Below are 21,876 nucleotides of genomic sequence, written 5' to 3' on the forward strand. Positions count from 1 at the left end.
AGTTGTTGCCAGAAGTGGCACAGAGAATAGCTTGGTCAGCATGACTGCAGAGTAACAGCTAGCCTGTAGGGGGTTTCCCTTCCTCAGAAGGGTCCCTGAACTGTGGTCTGACCTGCTGTAGAAGTGGACTGACATGACTTCATATACTTCATGACAACACCATGTTTTGTCTCTCACCCAGGGATCCTACTGACTTTAACACAGACCAATACACTTCTGAGAGGATCTCAGGCACAAAGAAGCAGGGTTACTCTCCTACCTTCATTTCAAGGTCAGCCAGAACAAAAGGATGGAACAGTAATGGCCACCTTTCTCTATATACAGCCTCAGAGTATAGTTCCTGGAGAGTTTATTGGGCTCATGGTCCACTGTCAGACAGGATATACTGAGGAAATGCAATGCATACACAAAGCATTCTTTTAATTCATTGCCTAGTTCCCTTCCCTGTGCTGGTTCTTTCCTCACTTACATAAAATATTTCGGATTCATTCATACTTTATAACCACCAATTGTCAGACCACTGTATCAGAATCCTTGACCCATCCTACCAAGGTGACCAGCAATCTCTCCTAACAAAAAAATAAAAGATACATGTTATCTCTTGCTTGGTTTTCCCTTCCTTCAACATTCAATACAGCTCACTTTCCAAATTCTGACTTGGCTGTTATGACATACCTCATAGTTGTCCTCCTCTAACCCTTTGACAACACTTACTCTGTATTCTTTGCTGTTTCTTTATTTGGCCAAATTTACCCTAATCATTTAAATAATACAGTAAAGCTAAGCTAAATCTGTTTAACTTTTACTACAGGCCAGTCCTATAATACATACGTTAAGATATTAACTCATTTGGTTCACAACTAGCCTATAACTAAAATATGTGTCATTTCCATGTTACAGATGAGGAAACTGAAGGGCAGAGAGAATCGATAGCATGCCCTAATAAGAGGCATAACTAGGATTTAAATCCAGACAGCAGAGCCCATTGCTTCACTACTATTCTATACCGAGTCTTAAAATGATGGTGGTCCTCAAGGGTCCCTCTGAATCCACAGATATTACCTGGGTGATCTTACTCCCTTCTTTGGTTTTCATACTTGTATATCCAGACACCTCCCAAATCTATTGTTCTAGTCACTGCTTTCATAAAGCTCAAGTTCTACGTATTCATCTAGAATAAATTCATCATCTTTGAAATATCCTTCTTCTCTTTGGAGACTTCTTCATTTGCAAAAGACATCACCATACACCCAGTAACCTAATCCAGAGATAATGATGTCATGTTTCCCCACCCACTCTCTTACCTCCCACATCCAACAATCGGCAAGTTCATCAGATCGACTTCTTCCTCTTTAATACTTTGGTTCAGATCCTGATCATGTCTCATTACAACTGAGGGCCTCTTCACATAGCTACCAGATTGATTTCTCTGAACCACTCTTCATGGATCCTCTGACAGTATTTCCAATGAATGACTCATCTTTCCTTAAGGATAACACCCCAATTCCTCAGCATGACACATGATGCCTCCTTGATAGGCCCTGAATACTTGTTTGTCAAGCCTTTTTCCACTTCCTACCCTAATCTCCATGACACTAAACACAGCATGCTCATTGTCTAACCCCTGAACCTTTGTACATGCAGCTCCTCTATCTGAAACATACTGCATCACCCCCCTTGCCTAAGCCACCCACCTATTTCCTTAGCTCACTTTCTCTCTATATGTCCACTTTGGAATCTCTACAGCCAGATAGCCTTTCTTACTTCCCATGTGCTCCTATAGCCCCTAAATCTCACTTCTTTCTTTGTACCCACCATGCTGAATTGTAGTTAACTGTTTATATTTTTTTAGATCAATTGAATTGACTGGACTTTTTTTGAGTACAGAGGGCACATCTTACACGTCTTTGCATTAAATAACTATCTAACACAAGACCCACACAAAAAAGGTGCCCAATAAATCTTTGTCAAATGACATAGCAAATAAAAACACAGCTTTGGAAGTTGGCCCTCCCTTTCCCCTGAATTAAGTAGGCTGATGAATACAAAGCTAACTGCATTTCAAGTGAAAGAAACAGATGGCTTTAAATCACATCAGCTCCAGCGAGGGAATATCAAGTATAGGTACACTTTTCCTTTCAAAATACCCTTAAAATTTTCCACTCATTATTGATTCTTTCTCCTTTAAAAAATCAAGTTTTCTTTAAAATGTACAGAGAAGAATAATGAGAGTTATATGGCATAAAGATAGCCAAAGTTCAGTAGTGCCTCAATGATGTAGCATCAATAAGAAATGAACTGATTCACATAAAATAATCTTCTTCATTAATATGTATTTTTCCTTAAAGCAGCAGATAAATGTGTGTGCATGTTGTTATACTTACTGGAAGAAAATCAGTCTCGAGTGTATTATATAATTCTCTACCTTGATAATCAAATTATCTTTTTAAATGTGCACACAGATTGTAACTGAAGGTAATTTTTTAAAAGTAAGCCATGGCCCTATTTTGCAAAACATAAACATATACATTTATATTTACATTTGTATTTATATTATGTAGTTCTTCTAAAATGTTAATAGTTAATATCCCTGGTTGTAAAATTATGACATATTTTTTGTTATTTTATCTTACCTATATTCTCTAACCATTCTATAACAAAATGTATAAATTGCTATAAAAATGTTTTTAAAATTAAGACTATATTCATTTTAATATTTTATTGACAAGATAAATCTCCCATGATGAACCTCCATATTTATTGTATTGATACAGTTAGAAACTATAGAGTGTATAAGATGTCTTTAGTGAACCAATCCAGAATATTATGTTTTCAGATTTCCTGGGAATATATTCTCTAAGCTATTCTATCAGTTTACAGCCATATCTTCTTTTTCGTTATCAATTTCTACTTCTAGAAGCCCTCTTTTCCTTTTTTCAAATATTGTAACTGTAAATTTGCTGAATTCATTTTGTAAAATAGAGTGATCCTTTCTTGGGATCTTGAAGTGTAATGTTAAGCATTTGTAGAATACAGACACTGTGACATCTGTTTTCGATTTTTATTTATGGTAATAGTTACAAGTATATTTGGACTTTGGAACACGGTTCAGCTCCTAGCTTCACAATAATGAACACTGTGACCTTGAACAAGTGATTCAATTTTTATGAGCCTTGGTTTTCTCCTCTAAAAATAAGGAGAGCAATAACCATTGCAGAGGGTTGTAACGATTAAATGAGATAATGAGGACAGTACTCAGAATTAAAAAAACATAGCAAGTACCCAATAAGTGATAGCTGCTGTTACTTATGTTGTTATTATGGTTTACTTATTGCTTCTCAGTTATTTCTCAGACACAGTCATCCCTTGGCATTCCAGGGAACTGGTTCCATGATACCAAAATCTGCAAATGTTTAAGTCCCCTATATAAAATGGTGCAATATTTGCATACAACATAGGCACATCCTCTTGTATACTCTAAATTATCTTTAGATTACTTATAATACCTAAAACAATGTAAATGCTATGTAAATAGTTGTTATTCTGTAGTTTTTACATTTGATTAATATTTTTCTTTGGGTTTCCTTTCTGATTATTTCTCATCTGCGGTTGGTTGTATTCATGGGATGTGGAGTCCACAGAGAAAAAGAGCCAACTGTATAAAGGTTGTCAGATAACTGGGTTCTAGGTAAGCAAAGTGTATATGTAAGCAACTGGTTACAGAAGAGTCACCTAAAAAGCCAAGTCAGGATAATCTTACCCTTAGGAGTAGAAAAACCAGATGACAGCTCAAATAATACCCAGTAAATTATCTGAGAAAATAATTTTGAGTGGATGCTATGCATACAAGGAGAAACATGACGTAAGACTACAACTCTGAACCACTAACTATAAATCTGAAGAAGCCATGCTTATGATCTACTTGTTTTGAATATGCTTATGTCAGTTAATTCGGAGCGAGGTTACAAGATTGGAAACTATGTGGTAGAAAGCGGTCTTCTTACCTGATCAAAAATCTTTAAACATAGGAAATTTTTTATCTTTTATTTCACCATCACTGGAATACTAACTGATAGTGGCCCACATGGAAGTATACAATGAAACATTTTACTGAAATACAAATGAACCATAGTGGTTCTTATGGGAAATAAAGCTTAGTTGCACTGGTGGCTCAAAAGAGGTCTTACAAAGTTGTCTTCAAGTGGCGTTTGTCAATAACACATTACAGGTTAACAACTGTTTTCAAAGTATTTTTTCTAAGAAGAAAGTAATAGATGTTCATTACAGAAAAGTTAGCAAAAACAGAACTGTAGATGAGAGAATAAAAATTATACATAACTTACCACCAGGAGATAAACACCACTAAGATATTTTGATACATTTCTTTCCTTTTGTGCTCATTGTCTTTATAGTTATACATTTATATATGAAATCATGCTGCTATAGGCATTTGTATTCTGCCTCTTTTTTGACTTATTATAAACATTTTATAGGGCATTAAAATTCTTTGTAAGCATCGTTTTTAAAAGCTGCATAAATGTTCCATTGTAAGGCTATACCATAATTTACCTAGATGTTTCCTCATTCTTGAACATATAGGCTATGTCCAAATTTTGTTGTTGTTGTTGCTCACACACAGAAATTTTAAAGATGTTTTTCTTTTTTTTTTTTTTTTTTTTTGAGACGGAGTCTTGCTCTATTGCCCGGGCTGGAGTGCAGTGGCCGGATCTCAGCTCACTGCAAGCTCCGCCTCCCGGGTTTACGCCATTCTCCTGCCTCAGCCTCCGGAGTAGCTGGGACTACAGGCGCCCGCCACCTCGCCCGGCTAGTTTTTTTGTATTTTTAGTAGAGACGGGGTTTCACCGTGTTAGCCAGGATGGTCTCGATCTCCTGACCTCGTGATCCGCCTGTCTCGGCCTCCCAAAGTGCTGGGATTACAGGCTTGAGCCACCGCGCCCGGCCAAGATGTTTTTCAAAAGAAAACAAGTTTATTTCGTAGGCAAATGACGTACTCAATGAAACAGACAGTGATGATACGTTGGTGCAGTGGATTCACTGCTAGCCTCAGGTTCAATCAGAACAGGCATTTATCTTTCCTTCAAGCAATAATTCATTTTAATTCAGGCTTTCCATTCCTAGCTGCTTCCTCACAAATGTGTTTTCCATCTCACACAATTGCAAAGACTGAGCCATAAAGCTCACTTTTTTGACAGGTGGCATTTAATTTGTCTGCAGGTCAAAAGCCCCACTATCTCTTGTTGCCAGACTGAACAGAGGCAGGGAGCCTCACTTACAATCCTCCCCATGTGTAGCCCTTCTCCTTTGTGCGAACACTTACCTCTTCTTCCAGTTCAATTATTGGCCAGTTTGTCAGATGCAAAGATGCCTTCCTGAGTTTCTGGGGTTCTTAGAATTAACTTTTTTTCCCAGTCCCTCAGGTCTCTTGAAGTATCTGTCTCCATAGGGACCAAAACTCCCTATCAAAGGACTCCACCCCACCATAAGAAGGGCTCTATTTCCTTCAGAACATGCCTCTTTCTCTACAGTAGAAAGTCATGAGAGAAAAATAAATGTTCCACCTATGTCATTAGATGAAGAGCTTAAACTTTGAGATAATTGAAGTAGTAACAGCAAGAAGCAAAGCCTTGGCGAGGCTATTAATAATGCAACACGTGATCATGCAGATTTCACATACAAAAGAGAATATTATAAGCATATTTAATATGAAATACAAAAACTAAAGCAGAGTAAGCTAGGCACTTCAGTTGACTTTTCTTGGAACCTAATAATTTATCAATCTAAATATATAGAGAGCTATCACAAATGCAATCTAAAGTAAAAGTGTAACAGCTTATTAGGGTCAAAATAGGGACTTCAAAAGAAAAATAGAATAAAATTTATTGAAAAAATAAAATAGGAAAGTTTGTGAAGCAGAAGAGAGTGAAAGACTTCATTCTCCAGCAGACTAATCATAATCAGACCATTTTACACTTCAAAAGACTAGTACACTCTCTGGAGGTAGACATCATAAGAAGTAACGAAGAGTGGGACCAATAAAGACTTATTTATTCCCACTGCAAATAAAATGCAATTGGATTAAATAAATGTCTAAATTATAGCAAATGGTATTTTTTGCTTTATTTCTATCACTAAATAATAACATTTCAATGTCAGAGGCATAGTAGAGTTGCAGTCTTTGTTGTTCAGATAAAATAAATGAAATAATATAGACAGTCCTTGTAATGTTGCCTGGTATGGAGATCCAATAGATGTCAACTGGCTCTGTTTCTTTTACACAGAAGCTTATACAGGGCTTTTATACAGGGCTTAATAGAATGACAACAGAACTTGTTTTTATGCATTACACTTAATGAATCATCTAATTTTTATTTTCTGATCATTAAAATAGGAGCTTTTTTTTTCTTTTTATTGACCTAAGAGGGACAAGTACAGATTCTCTTTTTTTTTTTTTTTTTTTTTCAAAGACGGAGTTTTGCTCTTGTTGCCTAGGCTGGAGTACAATGGCACAATCTTGGCTCACTGCAACCTCTGCCTCCCAGATTCAAGCGATTCTCCTACCTCAGCCTCCCGAGTAGCTGGGATTACAGGCATGTGTCACCATGCCCAGATAATTTTTTGTATTTTTAGTAGAGATGGAGTTTCTCCATGTTGGTCAGGCTGGTCTCAAATCCTGACCACAGGTGATCCACCGTCCCTTGGCCTCCCAAAGTGCTGGAATTACAGGCATGAGCCACCGTGCCCAGCAAAAGCCACATTTTTAAAGGCAAAATAGAGTCTTTAAATTGAACATACATTGTGGGCAAAACCCATAAGAGGCATTTCCAGAAACTGACAACCACAGAAATATATTTCACCTCATGCTGCATGTTTATAAGTGTATAGAAAATTTTAAAAAGGGTAAGTGAATGCATACTTCCAGTTATTACTGTTTTTGTATAATCTGCATCCTATCATCACTGTCCCATCCCAAGATTAAAAGTAGATCATTTACCCTCTCCCCATAACAATTTCTAGTGCCATCATCTTGGGTCTTTCTGGTTTTCAATACACTGTGATGGTATAAACCTTCAGATCAATTTGATGTTAGTTTTTACTTCTTTCTTTCTCTGTTTACTCATAGAAAATCAAATATTTTCTTTCTTCTTCTGGTAAGCAAATGATAGGGTGTCATTATTATCAACCAGAAATAGTCTTCAAAGAAAAAATATTCTTTAATCACCTCTTACCAGGAAGGGCTTAACCAAAACTGGAGCAAAACAAAAGACTGTTATGTGGGGTTGACACTCCTCTACATTTAAGTGATCCGTGTTAATAATTGTATATAAAAAGTAGTATTGGAAACACACTGTAAGTAAGGCTAGTTAATCCTTGAAGACATGCATTTTAGAACCAAAACAATGTCATGAAACATATACCAAAGTTTTAACAGACAAATGAGAACACAGAGTCCAGAAGGTGTATTGTAGTCTCATTAGCTAACGTGTAGCACAGCCAGAATAAGAACTTCTAATGCTTATAATTAATTTAAGTTTGGGGTAGACGGTTTTTTAATGGGATGGGGGGCAGTGTGAGGAGTGGAGAAACACAAACTGAAGGTAGATTCTCAGTGATGAATTTTAATTCTTTTCCCTCAATTAAATTAGAATCTAGCTAAAGAAATAGTGTGGGCAATGAAATAAAAGTTGACAGAAAACGTTGAAAGGGACTTTAAGAGATCCTAGGATTTAGACGAGGGAAAAGAGGGAGAGAGCTTTCTGATGGGATTGAAATTGGGCAATGCAACAACCTATCTTCAGGCATATTTAGCCACTACAAGGAATTCCTTAGTTGTTCAAAGAACCAAAAAATATTTAGAGCCTTTACAACCATCACTAGGTCATTAGAGTAGACTATGAACTCTCTGGTCCTTAAATTTTAATGAGCCTGAGCCCTTTAAATGTGGCACTGAGAGCAACTTTAGATGCGAAACAATTAAAATGTTAATGGGATTTCTACTGTAAATAGATTTATGAAGGGCGGGGGGAATGCTGACTGTGTTGCTTACTGGCTCAGACTTGTGACTGTTAGTTAAATTCAAGCAAGATTTGCTTTACAAAAGATGTAAGGCATACCTTTCAATGGCTGATGCCTATGATATTTCTTACAGCAAAATTCATTTCAGTATTGCATATAACATGCCTAAAGCCCAATACAAATATTATTATGTTATCACATAATTGGTCAATGTGTATTGCTGGGTCTTGAGTTTTCTACTTGTTTTATTTTACATGTAGTATTCCAGTACATTTAAAGGAAACCCATATTCATTTTTGCTCATCTCCATACATAGAGGGTTCAAAAGTTCAAAAGATAAGAAGTAGTTCTCAGCATGAGTAAACCATGAAATGCATTGAAAAATGAATTTTTGATGTGAAGATACATTCCCAGTTTATTCATGCTGAGAATTTTTTTCTTATCTTTTGGACTTTGTAAGCTGGGTCAGCAAAGTTTATTTAAATTTCATAATAAATAAAGAAGCAATATAATTTGACTGTTATTTTATTATCATGTTCTTTTCTCCAGTTTATTGAGGTATGATTGACAAATAAAACTGCACAAACTTAAAGTGTGTAACGTGATGATCTGATATGCATCTATACTGTATTGTCAAATGATTACCACAATCACGTTAGTTGGCACATCTATCATCTCACCTAGTTACCTCCCTTCCCCCATGGTGAGAACATTTAAAATCTCTCTTAGCAAATTTCAAGTACACAATACAGTATTGTTAACCACAGACTATGCCGTATATTAGATCCCCACATATACTTTTGTTTATAACAAAAGCCTTCACAGCATAACAAAAAGCTGCAGGTTCTGCAACTTAATATTAGTACTTTGCACTTCAGAAAGGAAAAACTATTCAAAATTCAGTTACTTTCTCTTGCTTGGCATCCACTACACTCACTCATGAAGATAGTATTCATAATAATTCAGAGAAACAAAACCTCAAGTCTCTTGGGATTGCTTCTTCTCTCAAGAGTAAAACTCACTAAAGCTCAGAATTACTGTCAATTCTTAATTAACCATATCAGTGAGGAGGAACATTAAACACCACTGAAAACTGTCCACTGAAGAATGACAGAAAACATTTTCCAGATCATCAGTTGACAAGCCACATAATTTATATACTACAAGAAATTGATTTAACAGAGTTGGCTGGAAGTGCCTTTACTAATTCCAAACACGTCCTCACCGTTATCATGTGATTATTACAAATAGATTTTTTTAAAAGAAACTATAGATCTCCAAATACCTATGTCAAACAAAAATATCAGTTAAGATTGCTGAAACAGATAGACATGTAATTAATCCTATCTGAGGGACCTGGAGGTATTTGTGAAATAGGTGACTTTTGTTCTGGCCCTTAGAGATTGGCCTGGAAGAGACCGAGAAGGCGGGGAATTTGCTGAGAGGAAAGGCACCATGGCAGAACAATGTGGAGGGCATTTGGGGACCATAGGGTATCCTGCAGAGGATAGACCTGCAAATGCATGGAGTCAATGATGGTGACACAAGTTGCCACAGTGTATACTGGCCCCAGGAGACACTGCCGTTCTAACAGCCTCCAAAGCCTGGCAGGCTCTGCTCTCTTCCTATAATGAATGCACTTCTGACCCCAATCCTACCTTGCCTACAAACGCCACCACTTCCAGAAAGCTTCCCATGATTTCCTCTCACGAATTTATTTTCTCCTTTCTTAATTAAAGTACATAATACTTGCTTATAAACTCCCTGGGGGTAGAGACTCTATCTTACCCACCTTTACAGAAGAACCTAGAATAATGCCTTGATGATTGTGATTTGATCCTGAATTGTGCCCCATCTGTAGTTAATTCTGCTGGAGTAGCAGGAATTTCTTTCTACTGTCATTTCTGGCCATGGTAATAATGAGCTCAGAATGATGGCAGATACAGAGTAAATGTTTAGCCAGGCAAGAACACAGCCTGTCAACATAAGAGCACAGTATAGGAGTTTCCATTTCTTGTCATTATGACCAAAAGCGATGGCTGTGACAGTGAAGTTCTCAACTAGAATGTTCTTCCAATGATGTTCTATATATGTAGCTCTAAGTCAATCATTTTTTTAGTAGTGACACTTTGAATTATACAAGTTTCTACTTTATTTAACTTCCCTGAGGCCTTCCATAGCATATAACACTCTTTCTTTCCTTCCTCTCAGGCAGTTTCTTAACCTCCTCCTTAGACCCTTTTTCATCTGTCCTCTGTTCGTATATTAAAACATCCAGGTTTCCTTCTTCAATAATCTTTTTTCCTCACTTTTTTATATATACTTGTTTCCTACCACTTCAACGGCCAAATATAGCTCTAGCCCAGACCACTTTCCTGAGCCTCAGGCCCCTTTAGGGGATTTTTCTAGAACATCTCCAACTGAGATCCCACAGACACAGAAATGCCCACACAGTCACTGCTGAATTCATCATCTTCTCCCCTAAGGTTCCTTTCTCTTGTGTTTCTGATATTCTCCATTATCCAGAGGCCCCATCAAGTCTGTCTTTCTCTTTTACTTCCATGCATTCAACAACTCCTATGCTATTTATCTTTCAGATCTGTTCCCTTGTTTTATCACCACCACTATTTCTTTTGGTTATTAGACTCACCACTTTTCTCTGGACTCAACAGCCCTAAACCTATCTTTTACTGTAGCCTCATATAGATTCTTCTCTCCAGTCATACTGTTAAGAACATGTTTTATGGTTTTCCTAATGGGAAACATTCTAAGATGTTCCTACATTAGATCTTGCTGCCTTCTTGCACATATCCTTTTCACCAACTGGAAACGACCACCAACATGACCACTTTTACCGCTCATCTAACCTCTACTCAGAGTCAATAAAAATTAACTCTTGAAAACCTACCCTGAGGTCCTGTATTATTTCTTCTTATAGCTGGGTTACATGTACCATCTCTGCCAATTTTGTACTGGTAGGCTCTAGTCTGTATGCTGATCTCCCTTCTGGTCTATGAGTTAAAGAAAGGAATCACCTTACTTCCTTCTGTATCCCCAATGCTTAGCAAAGTACTTGACACTGAATAAATCTTTGCTAAATGAAAAGAAAAAGAAAAGAAATCAACTACATATTCAGCAACTGGGTTAGTAGTTTGATTTCAGCATCAGTGGAGAAAAGACGGGGGCTTGGAATTTGAACACAGCCCCTTGAGTAAGCTCATTAAACCTCAGTGTTCATCTAGTTTTAACATGTTCCTATCTATTTTAAAAGAATGGGAAACTCAAGTACTGGATTCAACAAAAGAGAAAAAATACTAGATTTAAGCCATAGCAAAACCTATGCTGCTAAAATGGGAAAGAAATATGTTAGGGATGTTGGGAGACAATTCTTCAAGGTCTCTTGCATTTCTGCTTGTGAAAAAGACTTGACAGCTTTTTTCTGGAAGGATATTTATATAAAAAAACAATCTTGGAAGATGAAGAGAGTGTCTTCTGCCAGAACTGAGGGCAGAGTTGCTTCCTGAGCAAGATAATAAAGTTCATTCTCCCTCCAACGGCAAGGATTGGCAGGTTTGCTAGCAGTCCCCTTAGAAGACTGAAGGTTGTCTAAGCTCCAGGTTCCCCATCTGTGACACAAACTCACGGTATGCGCAGTATCCATTGGGGTCACTCCTCATTGCCTTCATGGAAATTAGTAAGGAGGTAAGGGCAAGATAAACTGATGCAAAGATGAAGCTCATGCTGCCTGCTATAGACTACGGAACTAATAAGGTCATTTGTCTTTGCCCAGGAATCTCATGTCTTCTAGCAGCAACTATGAACTGTGGCAGACTAACCCATTACCTTGAAGGTAGAGTAAAATCTTAGACGCATCACAGATCTTGAGTAGCAGAAGGGGACTACAGGCAAATTTAAAAAACAAAAAGCAAAAAATAAATAAATAAATAAAAATAACCCAGGTACTCAATAAATGTTTATAAAATTAATTAATACCAGAAAGCTAAGGCCTTGAATACAGTGTGATAATTAAGTGCTCAGATTCTAGAGTCACACAGCCTGGGTTTATACCCTAGCTTTATTATTTATTAACTATATGACCTCTCCCCTGAGCTTCATACTGTTATATGTAGTTTCTCCAGAAAACCTTAACTTCCCTGGATTTCAATTTCTTCATCATAAATGTTGAAACAAATATTACCTTCTGACAGAGTGGTTGTAAGAATTAAATGAGTTAAAATATGCAAAGTACTTAAATTACTCCTGGCACATAGTAAGTGCTATTTAAGAACAATATTATGAATCCCTGAGCTTATTTCATGGATAATCAGAGTTCTTAAGAAAGGAAATGATGTCACTAGATCTTTGCTTTAGAAACCAATCTTGATAAAAACTAAGTAGTATATATAATAAAAATAAAGAGGATTGAGAGGATATGAAAGAGAAGATCAACAAAGAGATAACTGTAGTAGCCTAGGAGTAAAAATAGCATAACAGGCTTAAGTGTTGGCATCAGGAATAGGAACTAATTCAAGAGATATTTCGTTGTGGGCATTGACAGAATTTGGCAACTGATAGGAATGTAAATATTAACTTATATTTATTGAATTGCCATATACAAAAGCCTTTTCACAACCATCTTACCTAAAGCTCTTAATAAAACTACAGTGTAAAGTGGGAGACAAGTAACAGAGATTAAAAATGAATTCAAATAAGACAAAGAAGAAGGTGGACAAAGTACCTGAGAAGAAGATGTAGAAGAAGATAATAATGACTAGAGATCATCTAAGAACACTTTGAGTCTGAAATCCATGGAGATGATAAATCTATAGTTGAAAATGCAAGTCTATAGCTGCAAAGAGACTGGGGCTAGATATACAGATCTGGGTCTCATAAAAATAGCACACATGATGGAAGCCAGTGGGAAGAGAGAAACCAGTTAATGTATAAAGAATGGAAAGAGAAATAAAGATAGAAGGGGAGAATGCAGGCACCAATGGAGGAGAACTACAGATGATACTACCTGTACAAAGGAAAAGTATGAGATGTAAAAAAAGTAGAAAATAGGAATTAGTAATGCCACATGCTATGGAAAAATAAAGGTTGGGAAAATTCTGAAAAGAGGGTAGCCTCTGAAAAGGACATTCAGCAGAGGAGGCCATACTGCAATGGGTTAAATGACTGATGATTAGAAAAAAACAAAGGAAGCAGCATTAATGAGCTGTTTTTCAGCAATGGAAGGTGAAGGAAAGAAGAAGCAAAGTCAACACAGACCTGTATATAGACAAAACATCTTACAGACATAGAGTAGAGAAAGATGTAGAATGGAAGACCTCAATATGATTGGAAGAAGAGAAAAAACAGTGGAATGGAAAGAGATAGGAATGAAAGATAAAAAAAGAAATGAGAGAGAAAATATTTTTAAAATGGGATCTGAAACATATAGGGAGGGATTACCTTGAAACAAGAGTGGTAAATGTATTTCTGTGAAACACAGAAGAAAGAAGAAAAGTAAACATATGTAAATAATATTAAAACTGAGGACATGCACACTGAGAAAATCCATATAATAAAATGTCAATATCATCAATAAAGTATGAACTGGAATTGACTACTAACAGTAAAGGGCAAAGGTTTGAATCTACTTGGGGAGAACAGGAGCAAGAGCAGCTACTGCTGAATTTAGGTAAACAGGTCCAGACTGAGTAACAAGATCAGAGAGTCTCACAGTTCGAGAGCATATGAAGGAAAAGTCAAAGGTAAAGGGAACAGCACAGAGTATGGTGATTATGGACAGAGCTCTGGAGCTGGACAGGATGGGTCCATACCCTGTTCTACCACTTCTCAGCTATGAAACTTCATGAAAGTTACCTAACCTCTTGATATGGTTTGACTCTGTGTCTCCACCCAAATCTCAACTCAAATTGTAATCCACATGTGTCAAGAAAGGGACTTGGTGGGAGGTGATTGGATCATGAGGGTTGTTCCTCCATGCTGTTCTCATGATAGTGAGAGTTCTCATGACAAGTGATGGTTTTAAAGTGTTTGACAGTTCTCTACTTGCTCTCTCTCTCTCTCTCCTGCCACCATGTAAGATGTGCCTTGGTTCCCCTTCAACTTCTGCCATGATTGTAAGTTTCCTGAGGCCTCCCCAGTCATGCAGAACTGTGAGTCAATTAAACATCTTTCCTTTATAAATCACCCAGTCTCAGGTTATTCTTTACAGCAATGTGAAAACAGATGAATACAGAAAACTGGTACCAGGATAGTGGGGTATTGCTATAAAGCAAGCCTGAAAATGTGGAAGCAACTTTGGAACTGAGTAACAGGCAGAGCTTGGAATAGTTTGGAGGGCTCAGAAGAAGACAGGAAGATCTGGCAAAGTTTGAAATTTCCTAGAGACTTGTTGAATGGTCTTATCCAAAATGCTGATAGTGATATGGACAATGAAGTCCAGGCTGAGGTGGTCTCAAATGGAGATGAGGAACTTATTGGGAACTGGAGCACAGGTCACTCTTGCTATGCTTTAGCTTGCTATGCTTTAGTAAAAATGCTCAAATCTCTAGGGCATTTTGCCCTGCCCTAGGTATCTGTGGAACGTTGAACTTGAGAGAGATGATTTAGGGTATCTGGCAGAGAAATTTCTAAGCAGCAAAGTCTTCAAGATGTAACCTGGCTTTCTCTAAAAGCATACAGTCATATGCATTCACAAAGAGATGATCTAAAATCAGAACTTATGTTTAAAAGGGAAGCACAGCATAAAAGTTTGGAAAATTTGCAGATTGACCACGAGTAGAACAGAGAAACCCATTTTCTAGGGAGAAATTCAAGTTGTGGCTGCAGAAATTTACATAAGTAAAGTGAAGCAGAAAATGTCTCTAGAGCATTTCAGAGATTTTTATGGCAGCCCCTCCTATCACAGACCCAGAGGCCAAGGAGGGAAGAATGGTTTCCTGGGCCAGGACCAGGGCTCTGTTGCTCTGTGTATCCTTGAGACATAGAGCCCTGAGTCCCAACCACTCCTGCTCCAGCCATGGGTAAAAGGGCCCAAGGTACAACTTGTGCCATGGGTTTAGAGAGTGCAAGCCCCAAGCCTTGGAAGCTTCCACATTGTGCTGGGCCTGAGGGTGTACAGAAGAGCTGAGGTTTGGGAACCTCTGCCTGGATTTCAGAGGATGTATGGAAACACTTGATTGTCCAGGCAGAAGTCTGCTACAGGGGCACAGCCCTCATGGAGAACCTCCATTAGGGGAGTCAGGAGGGAAAATGTGAGGTTGGCACCCCCACACAGAGTCCCTACTAGGGCACTGCCTAGTGGAGCTTTGAGAAGAGGGCCACTGTCCTCCAGACACTAGAATGGTGCACCACCAACAGCATGCACCATGCACCTGGAAAGACTGCAGGCACTCAACACCAGCCCGTGAAAGCAGCCACAGGGGCTGTACCCTGCAGAGCCACAGGGGTGGAGCTGCCCAAGGCCTTGGGAGCCCATCTCTTGTGTCAGCATGCTCTGGATATGAGACATCGAGTTAAAGGAGATGATTTTGGAGCTTTAAAATTTAACAACTGCTTTTTTGGGTTCTGGATATGCATGAGGCCCGTAATCTTTTGTTTTGGCCAATTTCTCCCAATGCCTGTACCCCCACTGTATCTTGGAAGTAACTAACTTGCCTTTGACTTTACATACTCATATGTGGAAGGAACTTGCCTTGTGTCTGGTGAGACTTTAAACTTGGACTTCTGAATTAATGTTGAAGTGAGTTTAGATTTTGAGGGACTATTGGGAAAGCAAGATTATGTTTTGAAATGTAAGAAGGACATCAGATTTGTGAGGGAACAGGGGCAGAATTATACAGTTTGGCTTTATGTCCCCACCCAAATCTTATCTCAAATTGACATCCCCATGTGTCGAGGGATGGACCTAGTGGGACGTGATTAGATCATGGGAGCAGTTTCCTCCATGCTGTTCTCATGATAGTGAGTGAGTTAACATGAGATCTGATAATTTAAGTGTTTGGCAGTTGCCCCCTTGTTCTCACTCTCTCTCTCCTGACACCATGTAAGACATGCCTTTCTTTCCCTTCACCTTCTGCCATGATTGTAAGTTTCCTGAGGTCACCCCAGACACGCAGAACTTTGAGTCAATTAAATGTCTTTCCTTTATACATTATCCAGTCTCAGGTAGTTCTCTATAGTAGTGTGAAAATGGACTAATACACCTCTCTATGCCTCAGTGACCTTATCTGAAAAGATGATGGTATTATCTACCTCATATGATTGTTGTTAGGACTGAAGATATTAATACACAAACTGCTTTAAAAAATGTTTTACCCATAGAGAATATACACGGCCTTCTCTTCTGAAATTCATTTTCTGCTCATTTAATGTGCCTGGCCTCAAAAGAAAAAGAACCCTTTTCCAATTAATTTAAATTAATGAGTAAACCCAGACTATGCTTAAATTATTTGTAAGTTTAAGGGGATTATTGGCCTGGTGTGGTGGCTCATGCCTGTAATCCCAGCACTTTGGGAGGCTGAGGTAGGCGTCAAGAATTTAAGACCAGCCTGGCCAACATGGAAACCCTGTCTCTACTGAAAATACAAAAATTAGCTGAATGTGGTTGGCATGTGCCTATAGTCTTAGCTACTCAAGAAGCTGAGGCATGAGAATCGCTTGAACCCAGGACACAGAGGTTGTTGTGAGCCCACATCGCACCACTGCACTCCAGCCTGGGTGACAGAGTGAGACTCTGTTTCAAAAACAACTAAGTAAGTAAGTAAATAAATAAGGGATTATTATTAGCCCTGGATATCTCTAGTTCACTCATGATATGGTCTGAATGTTTGTTTCCTCCTAAAATTTCTGTGCTGAAACCCTAACTTCCAATGTGATGGTATTAGGAAATGGGGCCTTTGAGAAATGATTAAATCATGAGAGTAGAGCCCCCATGACTGAAATTAATGTACGCCCAAGGGAGCTCCTTTACCCCTTGCATCATGTAAGGACAAAGCTAGATCTGTGAACCGGGAAACAGGCTCTACATCAGATCTACCAAAATCCAAGATTCTGAGAAATCTTGGATTTCTCAGTCACCAGAACCATAAGAAATAAATGTTTGTTGTTTAAAACCCACCCAGTTTATGGTATTTTGTTACACCAGCCCGAATGAACTAAGACAGCTCAATTTCAGGCTGCATAATATCAAAAGTTTAAATAATAATAATAAAAAGAAACAAATTCCAGCATGTGGGGGGGACAACAGACAACTCTGTCACCTATCCTTCACTATTCCGAATTATTATCATAGATTATTGACCACCTCTATTTCCAAATCCATTGGTTCTTCATAAAATCTAAGTCACTGTCACTCTCTCTCTGACCCTAAATTTCCATATTAACTACAGAAGCCTGTAATTAAGAGGTGAAACATAGTTCCATGTATGCGTGTCATGGGAGAGGGGTAGATAGTTTCATATCAGACACACTAGGGATCTGTATGTCAAAACTGCCTATACTATCTTAGGGGATGGAAGTAAAATGTCCTACACAGTTTCGACTACTGTTGAGTCACAAAGTGGCCATGTTGTTTAAAAATTCCCTCCAGGTATCAGAGAAATCCAAGCATCACATGTCCCAGGAGCTTAAGCTACTTCATCTTCCTGTATTCATTTATGCTTGCTATGATATCTGCAACACTCCCATGTTTACTACTTTTCATTAGGATGCATAAAATAATTATGCAAGTATTTACAACAGTGCATTACAAAGGATAAATTTTAATAGAGTACATTACAGCCAATCATTTTCCTTTGATGTCTCAAAGATCCAGAGTACAGTTTATTTCCTCCTATTTAATCCTTTAGAAAACATTTGCAGAGTACCATTAACATAAGTAAACTCTTCAATATCCCTTTATCAAAATGCCATTACCAGTTACAAGTCTCCAATTTTTAATGCACTTGCCTCAGATAACTTCTCTCACTCTATAATACCCAGCTTAAACCTATCCCCTCATTTTAATACTCAAATACTTGCAGCCATGATAGAGGAGTAGAATTTCCTATGAAGAGTCTCAATAAGGAGGAGATAAATCAGATCTTCCTTGTGAGGAGCTATCCTACCCATAGCAGGACAATTAGCATGCCAACCTCTCCCCATACCCACCACAGAATGCCAACAGAACCCTACAACTATGGCAACAATCAAAAAAGGTTGCACAGGTATCTCAACCACTAGGTAGAAGGTACCAGCCCTATTCCTACTGAAAACGCATTGAAGTGATTTAAAGGAACTTCTTAAAAACAGAGGTTGGGCCTGAGCCTTCTGAAATGGACTACAAGTGTTAAGAACTTCCGCTCTGGAATCCAACTGCCTAGACCCAGATCTTCTGAATTTTTGGAAGGTAACTTAACCTTACTGTGTCTCTTTCTTTGTCATAAAATGGTATGATAATGTGCCTACCTCATAGGGCATTTCCAGGATTAAATGAAATAACACATGTAAAGTGGTTAGAAATTTGCCTGGCATGTAAGAATCCAAACAGATAATTATTACCTGTGATTTCTAATGCCTCCGTAAGTAACAGGTACTTAGGCACTCTTCCTGAAATACTGATTCTATGAATCTGCCTAATATTAATTATTCACGATTTCCTAAATGTGATAAGACAAGGTCATCAGATCAATTATCATTAGAGTTGGAATATTCATATGTCATTCACCTTTTGCTTTCTTAAAAAAAAAAAAATTTTCTTTGCAAATGAGCTTACCTTCGGAGGAATGCACCATAAACACAATGCATTAAATTTAGGCTGACTGTTGGTTAGCTGCACAATTGCTTCCTATTTTCACTTGTCACCCCAGCTCCAAAATTTGTTCAAGAACAAGTTTAGCTACATCAAACTTTTACTTGTGTTAATGAACTATAAGTGCCAGTCAGTAAGATGATGCATTCTCATTAGTGGTCTTCACCTCATTAGAAGCCTGCTCTCACTGATAATGGACCTCAGAGGTCAATACAAATCTCAGGAAGAATTCTCTTTAATTTAATAGATAGGCAGGTATGCGGAAGCCAAGTGCTATCTATACGCGGCTACATTTCACATGCCTACAATTGCAAAGGCATCTGAAGAAACCTAGCACTAAATCCCAACACGATTCCTGCTGAAAAAACCACCATTATGTCTAATATCAAGGAGAACTACAAAATTTGGATTTTTCCCATCAAGATTTCAGAAAGTACTAAGAGTCATCAGACTGATCTCAATAACATCCTGGAAAAAAGCATCTATATTAAACACTTAAGAATTTATATGTTTTTAAATATCTGATCTCATCTCACTTGATGAATAAATGAGCTGCAGTAGCAGGATCCTTAAAAGAAAAAAAAAAAAAATGCAGTGTCATCCCTCCAGCGTTTTCAACAAAAGAGTCAATATTGAAACCTGAGGTAAAACAGTCAATGTCAAAAGTGATGTAGGTATTTCTGTTATTTCTGTTTCTCTCCAAAGGGACTGTTTTGTCTCAGTGTGCATGGGTGATTTTGTAGGTAATCAGCCAACCTAGGATCCACTTAAATAAAGGCACTTATAAAGGTAAGAGCATGGCTACTCTGCAAGCTTTCTAAAAGACAGTTTCTAAGAAGTGCAGGCTTACACATGCACAAGCTATCCAAAGTGGGATGTGTTTTCTGAGATAAACTGAAGAAGAAAAGTCTAAATCAACCTTCTCTTCAAAATAAGACACATCAATTCAAGAGAAATTACACACCCAGAAACGTGGCATTTTCGCCAAATACATATTTACAAACTATGTAGGCAAGAAGTTCTGAGATGCCACTGACACCCTGGCCATGTGTCAAGATTGAATCTCACATGAAATAAATGAAATATGTAATTTGAACCCCAAAATCTAATTTTTCTTACAGGAAAAAGTAAAGCCCCAGAGATCTATGGATGGCTTTGTGTACTTATCTAAGCCATTTTTCTATCATAAAGTATTCACATTTCAGAAAGGCAAAGGTGAAGCAAAGCAGGAGCAAAATGGCAAAAATGTTTAAATGCTCAAACACTCTGGTGTCTATTCATAACCGCTCAGGAGCAGAAATCGAAAAGCAGAATTAGATCTGGCTTCTCTCTCAGGCGGTTCGATGATGATTCCGCTGATGCTACAGAATTCAGGTGAAACTTCAGCCAGTCAAGAGGACTAGGCAATTTGTAAAGACTTAGACTTCCAGTGAGCTCCTCGCTATGGTTGACACGGTGACAAAAATTATCTCCTAGCTTTCATGATTTCTAATCCGGAATGAAACCATGCCCATCCTGAGACGATGCATTTGAGTCACCTTCCTACTAACTCTTCAGTTCTCTAATAAGGGGACTAGTAGCTAAGTGGCCGAGCATTCAATCCTTCACATACTCATCTCCCCAGCTCCTCACTTCGGCAGATGAGCCGGGATTTGCCTCTCGTCAAACCTGTGGAATAAACCACTCCGTCCGACTCAGCGATACTTCTCAAAAAAGAAAGAAAGGTAACATGTGCACGAATTCATTGGTCTCTACAAAGAAAAAAAAATGTCAAACTCGCTGTTCGACAGGATTTCATTCACAATCCTTTCACAAAGTGGTAGTCATTAGCCAATTACTCTTCAAACAGATAATTAAAGAAAATACACACATAGTACGCGCGCACACACGCACACACCCAAACCTGGGGGTGGGAGGTGATGGGGGGGAATCTGTCAGGCGCCCAGAAAGTACCGGGTGGACACCGGCCCCGGTCGCAGTCTCCGCTCCCGGGCTGGCGCTCCCCAAGGACGCGTTGGGGACTGCGTTCCGCCTCGCTCCGCCCGGGACAGCCCGTAGCCCCCGCAGGTGTCTGCCCGCACCTCCTGCCCCCCATCCCTTCCCGGGCTCGGCCCGCGGCGTCCGCACCAGGTCCGGGGTGGGGCGGGGCACACTGTTGTCTGCTCTCTCCAAGCGTTCCGGAGCGCGCCGGCGCCACTTACATGCCCAACCGGAGCTGTAGGGCGCTTCCTGGCGGCCAGCAGGCAACCGCCCAGACGCAGAAGCACAGTCGCGAAGACATCTCGGCGAGGCTGATCCACCCTGGCCGCCGCCTGGGCTGCGCGCGGCGCGCCGTTCCGGCTCCGCAAGTCCGAACCCGGCGCAGAAGTTGGGCTGGTCGGGCAGAAGTTGGTGCAGAGCTCGCGAGGCTGGCGCGGTGCGTCTGTCTACGGCGGGAACGGCAGCAGCTTGGCCCCAACAGGCGTCAGAGGCGGCTGGCAGTGCGGGAGGAGCGCCCGGGCGAGCCCCAGAGGCTCGGTGGCCGCTGAGCTGCATGCCCCTGCTCCGCCGGGAGCGACTGAAACCCAGTGAGCCCAGCCGCCCCGCAGCCCCCGCAGCCCCGATGCCATGGAAACGCGCTCGCCGCCCTCCCGCCCCAGCCCCTCCGGAGCGCTTAAAGAGACAGCCACTCCGCCACCGCGGGCGCAAGGCGCTGCTGGGCGTCCCCCACGCCCTGCGCCCTCCTCGCCCCCTCCTCTTCACCCAGCCGCGGCGGGGGCTGGGCTCTGGGGACAGGAAGGGCAGCTGGGACGGAAAATAAGGGGCTTCGCTCAGTACTCAGCCTAACTCTCCTCCCACCTCTTCCTACCCTCCCCGCTCCCAGCACACACACTCAAATCCCGCCAAAGAGCCCAAACAGTCCTGGCTTTTCCCCTCAAACATCAGCCTGCTCAGAACCAAACCAGTTGTGCAGGAGCAGAGACCAAAAGAAGGCTGACTTTTGATTCTCTTGTTCTGCTGGCTCCCCACCCCGAGTCTGGGGAGTCGGTCAGAGCCGTAGG

At 39.7% G+C, this 21,876-nt stretch overlaps 1 protein-coding gene across 1 annotated transcript in view; it reads right to left on the minus strand.

Moving 5' to 3' along the window:
* Positions 1-21,116, minus strand: part of LOC113224940 (EGF-like and EMI domain-containing protein 1) — a 608,761-nt gene extending 587,645 nt beyond the window's left edge. Inside the window, 1 exon segment of the mRNA XM_031935244.1 lies at positions 21,037-21,116. Within this exon segment, the coding sequence (XP_031791104.1) occupies positions 21,037-21,116 (80 nt within the window).
* Between the last annotated feature and the right edge of the window lie 760 nt (positions 21,117-21,876).

Source organism: Piliocolobus tephrosceles, chromosome 2 (genome assembly GCF_002776525.5).
Source record: "Piliocolobus tephrosceles isolate RC106 chromosome 2, ASM277652v3, whole genome shotgun sequence".
NCBI classification, from domain to species: domain Eukaryota; kingdom Metazoa; phylum Chordata; class Mammalia; order Primates; family Cercopithecidae; genus Piliocolobus; species Piliocolobus tephrosceles.